General features: G+C 39.4%; 1 protein-coding gene across 1 annotated transcript; it reads right to left on the reverse strand.

Moving 5' to 3' along the window:
* Positions 1–1247: 1247 nt before the first annotated feature.
* On the reverse strand, positions 1248–12824 carry LOC143383518 (uncharacterized). The gene is made up of 5 exons (XM_076838194.2): positions 12091–12824; positions 8523–8582; positions 6739–6865; positions 5732–5824; positions 1248–4316 (listed from the first exon to the last, which is right to left on the reverse strand). Exons 2-5 carry the CDS (start codon positions 8535–8537, stop codon positions 2143–2145), a joined length of 2409 nt encoding a protein of 802 aa, XP_076694309.2. The 5' UTR covers positions 8538–8582; positions 12091–12824; the 3' UTR covers positions 1248–2142.
* Between the last annotated feature and the right edge of the window lie 937 nt (positions 12825–13761).

Consider the following 13761-nt stretch of genomic DNA (forward strand, 5'->3'; position numbering starts at 1 on the left):
CCAGGGACAGGCAACTTAAAACAAAAGCGAAACAAAATGAAAGAAGAATCTTAAAATGGCTTAAAATTCATCCTCTCGCCCTGCCCTCAGGGGCGAGCAGTTTACCTTATCACTTACCCTCAGTCGTTCCCCGTGTGGCCCACCAAATGCCGCAGTCTGGCTGGGCATAATTCAGGAGCCACTTGTCAAAAGAAACGAACTTTATTTTTAGAACACACACACCAAACCACACAGCTCCTCAGGAAAAACCTTCAGAGCCCAACTGTCACCACCAGCTTCCCACAAGCCTCTCAACCTCCCCCGCTCCTCCTGCTCTTGAGACCGATTGGCTGGGTCGCGTGGGCAGAGCCAAAAAAAGTCCCCCAATGAGCAGCTCCATGGTCTGAAAGGGCGGGGAAACAGCCCAATGAGCATCATCACAGAGGAGCCAATCCATTGGCAGCTAGAAGTTCGCTGGGGCCACTGTGAGCCAATCATCAGCTGGCAGCTGGAAATTTGCTGGCAGCTGGAAGTTTGCTGGGGCCCCTTCGGCTGTGACTCTCAACACCCTGGCGTGTTCTCTCTCTCTCCTGCTAATCCTGAGTAAGCCTTGCTGCCCCACCGGGTGGTTCGAGGTGAGAGCCAGAGGGGAGAGGCATCTCAGACCTGGTCATAGAAAAAGGTAACTGAGCCTGTGCGTTTATTTCGATCTCTCTAGTTAACTTCTATGCTACAAACCTCTTTAATGAAACCAGCGTGCTGTTCGCGCAGTGGACACAGACACACACCAGTTTAAGGTGCTCTCCCTACACTACATTAAATTTATTCTTGTACTGTCATAAGTCTTGGCCATTGTTTTAAATGATGCTATTGCAGATAAGTTTAAACAATTTTTTAAATTACTAATTGAAGCATCATACAGCATACCACCAATATGTACAATTTATGTATAATTTTAAATAAAAAAATTAATTCATATTGGTGAATGCTTACTTCCATGTTTAGAGAACTCAGCAACCTCAATGATGTGCTTCCTACTCATTTGAATCTCCTAGTAGTAAGTTCCTGTTCTACCAAAGGATGCACATTCTGCATCCTGACCAATTCTTTTTCCAAGTTACTCCTCCTTCATTTCCACTGCTAGGAAAAATTGAGTCATTAATGCCCCCAAGAATCAACATGTTTGATTAAACTTATTAAAGACATTAGAACACAAATGAAAATGTAGAGAATAAGAAAATGATCAATTCCAGCAATTACTATGAAAAACATCTGTCAGGAGTAACTTCTGACAAACCTCTGCCTTAAAGGTGTTGAAAATAACCAATAGTTGGGGTTAGGGCTGTAGCTCAGTGGCAGAGCACTTGCCAGGCATGTGTGAGGCACTGGTTTTATCCTCAGCACCACATAAAAAATAAATTAATAATAAAATAAATAATTAATGTGTGTCCCTCTACAACCAAAAACATATTTAAAAAAATATCAATAGGAGAATAGAGTACTACCATTCCAAGATGAACAAGATTCATTTTCATTCCATATTGTCACAAAAATAATTGAATATACTGTATAAAACAAAAGAACACTAGGCAAAGTCCAATAAGATAGGACACAGCTTCTTAAGAAAGTCTGGCAGAGGACAGGTGATAATCAAAATGAGGCTAATACCAAATAAATATTGTAGTTTGAAGTACTGAGTGTTTTTCTACATTTCAACTGTCTCTCTTAATTTTATTATGGTTACTTTCACATCTCTTCTGATTACAAATTTGCAATATTCTGTATGTAATTCCAATGCAATTTTCAGTTACACATTTTCCCCATTTATTAAATGTAGTACCAATGAAGTACTCAGCAATGCTAAGATTATGCAGATTAAGCAGCCTCTCCATTTATGAAATAAATTATCGTTCCAGCAGACACTAACTTTGGCATATCAATGATAATACTATTTGCAAAATCCCTGATAAAACTCATCCTAAGGTCTCTCTTCTGAGTAGCACTTGGGAAAGTTCAAGGTTCTGACTGAAACCTAGTTCCTTCATGTGCTCTGAACCACTGGGACATGAAGAGCTAAGGCTGAAACACTGAATTCAATGAAACAAATTTCTTTCTTTGGGGAACTGAAGGATTCACATGACACTTGAGTCTTCCAAAAAAAAATCATTTTATAGAACTTTCTTCCTGTGTGGATTCTTTATTCTTACCATCTCTTTTATAGGACTTATCATTGACATGAATTCTGTGATGAATTGTAAGATTTGATCTCCAGCTGAAGCTCTTACCACACACCTCACACTTGTAAGGTTTCTCCCCCGTGTGAACTCTCTGATGAGACTGGAGCTGTGAAGCCCGACTGAAGACTTTACCACACACATCACATTTGTAAGGTTTCTCTCCAGTGTGGACACTCTGGTGGAGCTGAAGACTTGAGGCCTGACTGAAATGCTTCCCACACTCCCCACACTTATATGGTTTTTCTCCTGTGTGGACCCTCTGATGCATGTCCAGATTCAAGCTCCACTTGAAGCCCTTCCCACACTCCTCACATTTGTATGGCTTGTCTCCAGTATGGACCTTCTGATGGGCTTGAAGGTGTGAGCTCCGACCAAAGCTCTTCCCACACTCTTCACATTTAAATGGTTTTTCTCCACTATGGACTCTCTGATGGGCCAAAAGATTTGAGGCCTGCCTAAAGACCTTCCCACATTCCTCGCAATTATATGGTTTTTCTCCTGTGTGGATTCTACAATGAATTTTAAGATCTGCTCTTCGACTGAATCCCTTTCCACACTCCTCACATTTGTATGGTTTCTCACCAGTGTGGACCAACTGGTGAATCTGAAGTCGTGAACTCTGATTGAACCCCTGACCACACTCTTCACACTTATAAGGTTTCTCTATGCTGTGGGCCTTCTGATGGATTTGAAGATAGGAACTCTGACTGAAGCCCTTCCCACACACCTCACATTTATAGGGCTTCTCCCCTGTGTGGACCACTAGATGAACTTGATAGTGGGAGTTCCTCCTGAAGCTCTTCCCACACTCCTCACATTTGTATGGTTTCTCTCCAGTGTGGACTCTCAGATGAGCCTGAAGGTTTGAACTTAGAGTAAAGCCTTTACCACACACAGTACATATGTATGATTTTTCTCCAGTGTGGACTCCCTGATGGGCCTGAAGACTTGAAGGCCGACTAAAACCTTTATCACATACCTCACACTTATAGGGTTTTTCTCCTGTGTGGACCCTCTGATGAATATAAAGATTTGAGCTACAAATAAAGCCCTTCCCACATTCCTCACATTTGTATGGTTTCTCTCCTGTATGTACTCTCTGATGGGACTGAAGATGTGAATTCCGACTAAAACTCTTACCACAAGCATCACATTTGAATGGTTTCTCCCCAGTGTGGAGTCTTTGATGATCTTGAAGATGAGAGGCCTGACTGAAGGCCCTTCCACACTCCTCACAATTATAAGGTTTCTCTCCAGTGTGAACTTTACAATGAACATTAAGTGCTGATCTACGACTAAAAGCTTTCCCACAATGCTCACATTTGTATGGTTTTACTCTTGTGTGGACTTTTTGATGGGTTTGCAGATGTGAGCTCTGGCTGAATTCCTTACCACACTCATTACACTTATGTTTTCCTTCCATGCAAACTCTCAGATGAACACAAAGAACTGAGCTGTCATGGAAACCTTTTCCACATTCAATACATGTCTGAGACCCCTCTCCTGAGTGTTGCTGCTGAGGATCAAAGCTGGAGAAATCATTGAAGACTTTTTTATACTCATTACACTTGTAAGGCTTCTGTTCTGGGGGAGTCATTCTGTGCTTACAAAGTGTCGAAATCTTTAGGCTCTCTTTTCCATATTCATTGAGGCCATAAGATTTTTCACTTTTGTCTACTTTAAGATCATCATGGTGATGTGAAATCCAACTGATGGGGTCAATACTCTGTTTGAACTGACAGAGTTTATTTTTCATGGGAATCTGTTGATATCTAATCTGATAATTCTGTGATTTAATCATGGAAGTTTTCCTCCAAGAATCCTGGATACTTAAAGTTGGAAACTCTGAGTATTCAGTATGGCTAGGACCATCAGCTTTATGATTCTGTTTAAAATTCTCATCTTCAGAAATTTGAACAGGTAGTCCTGTCCCAACCTGGCAGGGGGAATAACACTGCTTGTGGACCTGAGTATTATTTATTATGGTGCCAGGACACTTGGTTAAGTCATTTGCAATTTGTTGCCAGATTTGCCAGCAGGAAAGTTTTTCATGGGATTCTCTGTCTTGAACAGTCCTTAACTCACTTTGATTGTTCTCTCCTATAAAAAACAGAATTCAGAGACACAAACAAGTAAAAGCTTTACTTGAAGATTCACTTAGGGAAAGTAAGAGACATTAACAAAACTCGGGATGGTTTAGCACAGTTTTTCACCATATATGACATTTTTTTTTTTTGAACCCAGGGGCACTTAACCACTGAATCACATCCCCAGTCCAGTTTTTCACCATATATGAAGGCTTTTGGTTTACTGGCAGAAACCAAGAGATGGTCCATTAAATTCCCAACTACTAAGCATTACTGAAACTCATTTAAGAACACAATTACTGATATACCTAAATCTTTTCATTAAAATTACAAGTCATTCCTATTACAATACAGTATCAATAAGGACAAAATGGAGCTCAGAGTTTTATAACTACTGCCCAGAATAGTACTGGCATTTAGTAGGTGTTCAAGCAATGGATGCACAGATAAATCACAATTTGACTTCTGGGATTCTCATAATTCCAAATCCAAGTTTGAGCTAGATCAGATGCAAGGGGGTTTTGTTTGTTTTGTTTTTGTTTTTAAAGTAAAGTATATGAAATCCAAAAAAAATGGAAAGTGCAGTTTTGCTGAGAAGGCACAAAGCTGTACCTGAAGCAGGGGTATACCAAGTGTATTAATGCTGAGGACAAAATAAAAGATGGTAAGAATCACTTGGGGTGAAAGAAAAGCATGAAGATTTGTGTACTAGATCATTCTAAAGATTTCCTTACTTCCTTTCTTTCTTTTTCCCTTCCTCTTTTTTTGCAGTGCTGGGAATTGAACTCAGAGTCTTAGACATGCCAGGCAAGAACTCTACCACTAAGCCACATGCCCAGACTTTTTCTAAGGCCTTTATACAATCTTTCTAACATGTTTCTACTTTCTCAAGCAAGAGTCAAAATTCAGAGGCAAGAAGAATATTGACTCTTTGAAAGCAAAGTACAGAAAATTTTAGATGCAGAGTCATTTGCCTTTGACAAGAATGTTTTCCAAACTGATAAATTCAGACCATTAATTAAATGTGCAATAAATTTAATAGCTAGTGATAAATGTTTAAAACAGAATCGAAATGATCAGAGAATCATCACAAGCAATAATGGTGTCACTATGTGAAATGTCTTCTAAAGGTGTATAAATCTGAACACCCATAAAATGTGGATTTACTCTAAGTAAAATAAGCCACAAGAGAATTCTGAGCAGAGGAATATCTCACACTCTAACTTAAGGCTACAAAGGATCACTCTGAGTGCCATGTCAGAGAACAGACTGTAGAAGGGGAAGAAAGGGAGAGGGCAATCAGTACCAACGTTGCTGCAATAATCCAGGAAAGAGTTTGCAAGTTGGACCAGGTGACAGCAACAGGGGTGATGAGAACAAAAGAGATGGACAGTTAACTATAAAGATTCAAAACTGCTTGGTCCTTACCTAAACTTGTCTCTCTTTGGGTTGCTGTCTTCATCATCCAAAGCTTTTCTTCTCTTTCTGCATATGATATATCTCGTTTGAAGAGCTGATGCTCTATGAACAGGCAAAGTCATAAGTTTAAATGACATGGTAGAACTAAAATGTACTGGAAACAGTTACAAATGTATATTCAAGACACTGAAAATAGTGTTTATCACACTTTCTTAAAAAAAATCATCACCCATGTGGGCTGGGACATAGCTCAGTTGGAAGAGTGCTTGCCTTCCATGCACAAGGCCCTGAGTTCAATCCCTGGCACCACCACAAAAAAAAAAAAAAAAAAAAAAAAAAAATCACCCATTACAGGAATATCATTTATTTCATGAACCAAATATGTGTACAAAACATACAATACAAAAAGTCTGAATGATATTTTTCTTTCCTTTTCTTCTTTTTTGAAAGTACTAGTGATTAAACCCAGGGCCTCATTCATGGTAGGCAAGCATTCTTACCACTAATCTACATTCCCAGTCCTTTTTTAAACTTTGAGACAGGGTCTTGCTAAGTTGCCGATGCTGGCCTCCAACTCATGATCCTCCTCCCTCAGCTCCTAAGTAGCTGGGATTACAGGCACACACCACCATGTCCAGCTGAATGACTTATCTAATGTCTGTTTTTGTTAAATTTCTTTCTCCTGACCCTTACACCATTCATGCAGTTGGCCAGTTTTTGCTGGAATGTGTACCATTCTTCCTAAGGAGCACCAATATTTCCTACCCTCTTTTATTTAATTAAAAATTGCTGATAGGATTCAATAAATTGGTTTTAAAATTCAATAATGGGACAGAAGCAAAATCTGAAAAAGAATAGGCAAGGAATAGTAATATACTGTCCATGTATCATTCTTTAAGATCAGAAACATCCTGCTTCTGTAGCCCACAGGAATTAGGAAAGTCTGGGAACTATTTCAAGAGCATCAAAGCATTAAAATGCCAAGGTCACAGAGTTATTTGAGAGAGAGGCCTCACCCACTGAGACCAGGTTCCTGAAGTTTTCCACCATCACATCTTGGTACAGCTTCCTCTGGGCAGGATCCAGCAGTCCCAGCTCCTCCTCAGTAAAGGCCACAGCAACATCCTTGAAAGTCACAGCTTCCTACAACACACACACATGACTTCAATCTTACAGTGTCCACTGGAAGAGGGATAGCACTGAGAAGAGAGAAATAATGGGTGGGAGGTTTCACTGGACTCTGAGCCATGTGTAGGTTTCCCAGCCCTTTTCCTTCTATCTCATTGATGCCATACACTGATTTTCCTCAGCCTTACCAAAAATGCTACTATGAAGAAGAGACCTGGTGCTTATACTATAATAAGTAAGCTCCCTAGAAATCTAATGGATGTAAATGTAAACATTTTAATTAAGATTTCCAATTTCCTCAGAATTGTTCATCAATTAAATTCCAACAGTGCCCAATAGCAGCTGCCTTCCCACTGAGGTTGGAGCCAGATGACTTTAAATAGTGTATAGGTTGAAATAAACCAAAGGGAATGTCAAATCTCTCCATTTTTTACTAGAACCTGATACCTTCACCTTAGATCTTTAGTATTCCATGTGAATACTTTTCACAGCCACTTTTATTTATGTTTAAAATGAAGAGGAAACACAGTACCTCCTCACACAGTTGTTCTGAGGCATAAATGCAGTGATAGAGCATAAGTGCCTGGCAAGTTCTCTAGTGCCACTTTTTACATTAGACTTTTTACATTAATGTCATATATTACTTGGACAAAAAAAAAGAAGAAGAAGAAAAATTTAAAAGCCAGGCACACATCCCAGTAACTCAAGACACTGAGGCAGGAGGATTCCAAATCCAAAGCTAGCTTCAGCAACATAGTCAGCCTCTGTCTCAAAATCTAAAAAAATTTAAAAAGAGATAGGGATGTGGCTATGTGGTCAAGCGCCCCTGGGTTCAATTGCTAGTACCAAACCCACAGAGGAAAAAAAATAGATCAGTAAATGAAATATACCCAGAGTATGATTCAGGCATGGGAAAGACAGAATCTAAATCTTGTGGTAAGAAAATGTTGAGCAATGTTTTTCTACGTGAAGCAGTAGTCAAATCTGATGCATTGGGCTGTATTTAAATCCACCCAAAATATCTAAGGTACCACATGTAGAACATATCTTTTCAATTCTGAACACCTAGTATATTAAGAATCCCTTTAAAACTGCAGTATTTTTCAAAATTGACTTTTCAGAAAAAGCTAAATGTAGGAACACTGTTCACCATAGTGTTCTTGAAACAGTGAAAGTCCTAACTAAAATAAATGTTTACATAGAGAATAGTTTAAGAACTGGGTATATAAATTTGGTGGAAATTTAGTAAAGCAATTAAAAATAAATTTGTATAATATTAAACAACAACAACAACAAAAACAGAAAACATGAAGCATTTAGGGGCTTAGGGATATAACTCAGTGGCAGAGAGCTTCCCTATCATGCACAATGCCCTGGATTTGACTCCCAGCATAGAAAAAGAATACATGAGATTAAGTAAAATTGTATCTGTTATGAACAGAAACATATAACTATGAGCATACCTGTCCATTAATCTATAGACTTTTATTTGTAAAGTAAAAAATGAAATAAAAAAGGAACTAATACCAACCAGCTAAACTTAAAAGGGACAAAAGAAGTACCTGGTACATTCTGCAGCTCCTCATGACTTGACTTGCTTTGAAACACTTCCAATCTCTGAGCACTTTTTAAAGAGGCACTTTTAGTAGTGAGAAAGGCAAGTTCTACTCACCTTGAATATGTTCATCTTTAATTTATCTTTCCAGGGAGTGCAGAGTCCTAAGAAGAAGAACTGGTAAAAGAGAGAAATCATCAGAAACTGAGAAAGTATGTAACTAACCCATGTGGTTGCTCCTTGCAAATAAGCAAAGGTACTTGCTCCAAATATTTTAAGATACACAGAGTTCACATGTTGTTGCCCTCTTTGATGTGAAAATCTCTTAAAACTTCTAAAAAATATTTGGTTGTCTTTAATAATTTGCTACCCCAACAACAATATTATTATTATTATTATTACTATTACTATTATTATTCTGTGCAGGGGATTGTACCTAAAGCTTCATGAATGTTAAGCAAATACTTTACCACGAAAGTATACTCCAAGACCAACAACAGTATTTAAATTGATTAGGAAAACTTTAAAAAGTATAGAAATCTGTGATATTTCCTTTTGGTTTTGTGGTTCCAGGGGTTTATCCCAGGACACTGTACATGCTCTATTCCTGAACCACACCCCCAGCCTTTGCTATTCCTTTTTAAGTGGGAAGTACCCTTTTAGCACATATGCATAGAGGTAAAGAAACTGATAAAATTAAGATATTGCAATAAAAAAGTGTGACAATCTACACTCTGTTTAAGTGAGAAAGACAGAAATCTGAGTTCATATTGTTATAAATAATGTGTAACAAATAAATGAGAAGAGAAAAAGTCCTTTCTATAAAACACATACACTAATACATTTAGAATAAAAAAATAACTAGAAAATCACTGATGAGTGCTAAAAGTTGGTTGAAGTTTGTGAGGAAAAAGATAGCTACATAATCTCAAAGTATTGAGGAAAAAGATAACCTGTTGATTAGCTGGAAACATCAAGTATTGGCCCTTAGCCAAAAGAACAAAGCTGAGACCACCACTGAGTGACATCTGACTTACATCATGCACAGAGAAGGAAGCCTGCTCACTTCTGTGGCACTTCTGCTGATAATACACAGCCTGATTATCATGAACAAATACCAAATAAACTAAAAAGAGTGGGGACATTCCACAAAATACTTTGCCAATACTTTACAAAAATATCCAAAGCAAAAAAAGAAAAAGTTTGAGGAATCATTCTAGATTAAAGTGACTAATGAAACAAAAACTTATGTGCAATGCAATAAAAAACTTATGTGCAATGTGCAATAAAACTGGGCTAATCTCTGACCTGGGGGTGAAGTGTTCTTAAAGACTCTGAGAACAACAACTTTATTGAGAAAGTTGAATGAATTTAAATATGAATTGTGAGTTAGATAACTGTATGCTATCAATGTAATTAATTTCATTTTAATCATTGTCTCCAGCTTGTTTTAGTAGTTGGGGAAAAATGTGTATATATAAGTATACAAACATATATGTATACGTACATATACATAAAGCTATAGAAAAGAAAAAAAAAGCTCTAACAGCTAGTAGTGGCAAGGGCCAATACATGATGCTTCCAGCTGATCAACAAAATTGAGGCAAGGCCATTCAGTGATAGTGATGCACAAGAAAGAAAAGAAGACATTCTAACACAGAGGCACATTCTACAGTAACAAAAAATAACCAAATAACTGTTTCTCCTGACTAACATGAGTGACCACTTCATTACTAGTAAAAACTCTAATCTATTTGGTTTCTCCCACCTCCTAGGGAAAAATTATTAGAATACTTGGTCATCAAATTACTTCTGATTATTGACATCATCAAATCCAGAACAAACTCACTGCCTACACTTCTCCCCATCTCAGCTTATACAAGTCAAAATGCTACAACCAGCTCCTCCTAACTGCCTCTTACCAAGAGACCGCAGGCCTGATTCCCAACAGTGTGTGGGTTCCCTTGTTGCATCAAGCTAAAATAAAATTAAATGCCTTTGGTTACATATATGCTGGTGTTATTTGGCTCATGGTTACCAACAGAGAAAATAGGCAAAATGCAAACAACTAGTGAATCTCAGTTGAGTATGAGATTTCCTTTTAGTGTTTCGCAACTTTTCTGAAAGTTTAAAATTTATATGAAAATAAAAACTAGCCAGGTGTGGTGGCACACACCTGTAATACCAATAGATTGGGAGGCTGAGATGGGAGGATTGTGAATTCAAGTCATCAAGGCAAGGCACAAAGCAATTCAGTGAGCCCCTGTTTCTAAATAAAATATGAAATAGGGCTAGGGATGTGGCTCAGTAGTCAAGTGCCCCTGAGTTCAATCCCCAACACCAAAATAAGTAAATAGATAAAAAACTAATGAAATCAGGAAATTGTTATAGTAACAACAACAGTAGTAATAATAGTAATGATGACTACAGAAAAAAAGTATCTAGCATTGACAGTAACTAGTGGTCAATCTTGCCACTTTAGATAAAAATCCTCTGGTACAAAAGAGCAATGAACCCATTCCCCAAATCCTAGGAAAAATTTATCTTCACATTTCTAATTCTCTCCATGTTAACTCGAGACTTGCTAGCTGCCTTCTGCTCACGTCAGGATTTTTCAGAAGACTTGATAACTGACAACATTTACTGAACAAAATCTTTGGACTGAGTAGGATGCTTGTGTGGCCAGCTCAGTTTTAACTGTGACATTTGGCAAGATCAATTGCCTTAGGCCTGAGTTTCCAAGTAGGTCCCTTTCCCGAGCCTGTGTAGGAATCACTTTAGGATTTTGTTGAAATCCCAATTTCTGGGTTCCATCTACAGAAATTCTAAAGTGGAAGGTCTTAGATGAGACTTAAGGCTGGGTATTTCTCACTATGTGATCCTAATGCTGTTGATTTGTAGACTCATTTCTTCTTCTTCCTTTTTTTTTCCCCATAGGAAGGATAAAACATGCTTCCTACCACTGAGCTACATCACCAGTCTTTTTAAGATTTATTTTGAGACAAGGTCTAAGTTTCAAAGGCTGGTCTTGAGCTTGTGATCTTTCTGCCTTAGCCTCCAGAGCAGTTGGGATGATAAGGGAGTGCAATCATGCCTAGGGAATTCCAGTCTCAAAAGCACTGCAGTGACTATTAGTGTCCCCCCAAAAGACCTCTGCTAAACAAAAACATACACAATGATGACAAAAAAGGCACTAAACTATTAATATTTGTTATTTTTACATGCTATAGTTGTGGTAATTAAAGTTTTTATATATTTGTGTTTTCCATGATTAAAGGTTATTTCTATAACATAAACATTATTTGAAATAAAATGAAACCCACATCTTACTCTCAAGATCCCCTCAAGTCTCGGCCTATTTCCACACAATAGTGACCAGAGTCCTATGACCCAGAGAGACCATACCAAAGACAGGATGAGCTCAGATCTGGATTCACGTTGCTTAGGATCCAAAGCTATTCCTGCCACCTACTAGCAATGGACCATGGGCAAACAGGTTACGTTCCCTGTTTCTCAGTCTCCTCATCTTCACAGTAGGAAAAATAGCGGTACCACTTCACAAAGCACTCTGAAGGGCTTCATCTGTATAAAGCCCTTAGAATGGAACTTGGAAACTTCAGCTTTAACTAACTGTAACACATTCTCAGATTTATGTGACATTTGTAGAATGACAAGTCTTACTCACATGGGGCTCTGCGGCCTCTTCTTTTCTGCAGTGCTTTTGGACAAGTCAGGAATAGTGAAGAAAAGGAGGCTGCGAAAAACCAGCCTCCAGGGTTGTGTCTCCACCTCCAGTCAGTCACTGCCACATCGTCCAGACCAGCTAGAAGCAACACTCTCCTTCTTTAAAAGGTCAGTGGTTTAGGGATACTGCAGTTGCTTCCTGACCTCACGGAGGCTCAGTACTTCAGTCCTGGACTACATTTCCCGACAGACGAAGTCCAGAAACATGCGCTTCTCGGAAAAATTTTAGTAGTATCAAGAAAAATCCATGTACCAGGCAGTTTTAAATCTTTTGTAGTATACCACGTTTTTCTCAAAATATTCCATCATTTGAAGGTGTCACTTGTATTTTCCTTCTACAGAACAATCAAAAGCACAAAGGGGTTAACTAGGCAGTCCGAGGTGAGACCGTTTGAAGCTGCAGGTCAGGCTCGCAGGTGGGCGAGTGGGGCAGGAGGCGCGAGCCCCCAGGAGACCCTCAAACTCCGTGAAGCACGACCCAGGTACGCCCCCAATTCAAGGAAGCTCCGCCCTAGAAAACGCAAAACGCCATTCGCAAACGTCAGCTGTCAGCCGGTCCTCCCCAAACGAAAGACTGCTAAGTGTTGGTCCCAAGTACATTCAGGGGAAATTCGAAAGGTTTCAGGGGAGAAGATCAAAACCACTAAAGCCCGAGAAAAGATGGCTGCTACGCCATCCTCCTGGAGCGGAAGTACCAGCGACTACCAAAAGCTCCGGGACTACACTGCTCCGTCCAGAACTCCCCAGAACTGCCTTCCCCCACTGGAAGAGCCCGCGAGTACAGGAGTTCCGGGACTACGCTTCCCAGGATTCCGCGGAGGAGAGGGACCGTTTACAGGAAGGGCTTAGAAACGGAAGTATGCGAGCTTAGACTACAGATCCCAGGATTCTAGGCGGGAAACCACCCACAGTACTTCAATCCTGGACTACATTTCCCGACAGACGAAGTCTAGTTCCCTGGAGCCAAAGTATCCAAATACTCTGCCCTCCTAGTTTTCACTTCCCAGAAATCCCTGAGAAGGTTTTGGGCAAATGTCTGTTCATTGTTGTGTGTCAGTCTTAGAAGACTGTAGATTCTTAGAAGACTGAGAAGCGGACTAGGCTTTAGATATTGGCTGTGATATCAGTGCTTGTGTCACCGTCCCCACCCCAAAATTCATGTGTTGAGATCAAACCCACCAGATAATGGTATTAGGAAGCTGGACCTTTGGGAGTGATTGCATCATGAGAGCTTTTCCTCGTGAATTGGATCAGTACAGTAAAGTGTCCCGAGGGAGCTCATTTGCTCTTTCAGTTACGTGAAGAAATCACTAGAAGGAACTACCGATGAACCGGAAGTGAGCCCTCAGAAACCCTGAATCCGCTGGCACCCTGAACTTGGACTTCCCCGCCTCCAGAACCGTGAGGAATAAAGATCTGTTCTTTATAAGCTAGTCAGTTATGGTGTTGTATAAGATCTGGAACGAACTAAAGCAGACTTATTGAAGGGGTCATTTTCAAGGAATAGTTGTTCATTGCCTTTGGTAACCATCAAAGACCTTCTCCACAGGAGTATTGGGAAAAGGGAATTAGGATTCTCTAGAAGGAACTGATACCAAAGTACCAAATCCCT

The sequence above is a fragment of the Callospermophilus lateralis genome, chromosome 18 (genome assembly GCF_048772815.1).
Source record: "Callospermophilus lateralis isolate mCalLat2 chromosome 18, mCalLat2.hap1, whole genome shotgun sequence".
Lineage (NCBI taxonomy): Eukaryota > Metazoa > Chordata > Mammalia > Rodentia > Sciuridae > Callospermophilus > Callospermophilus lateralis.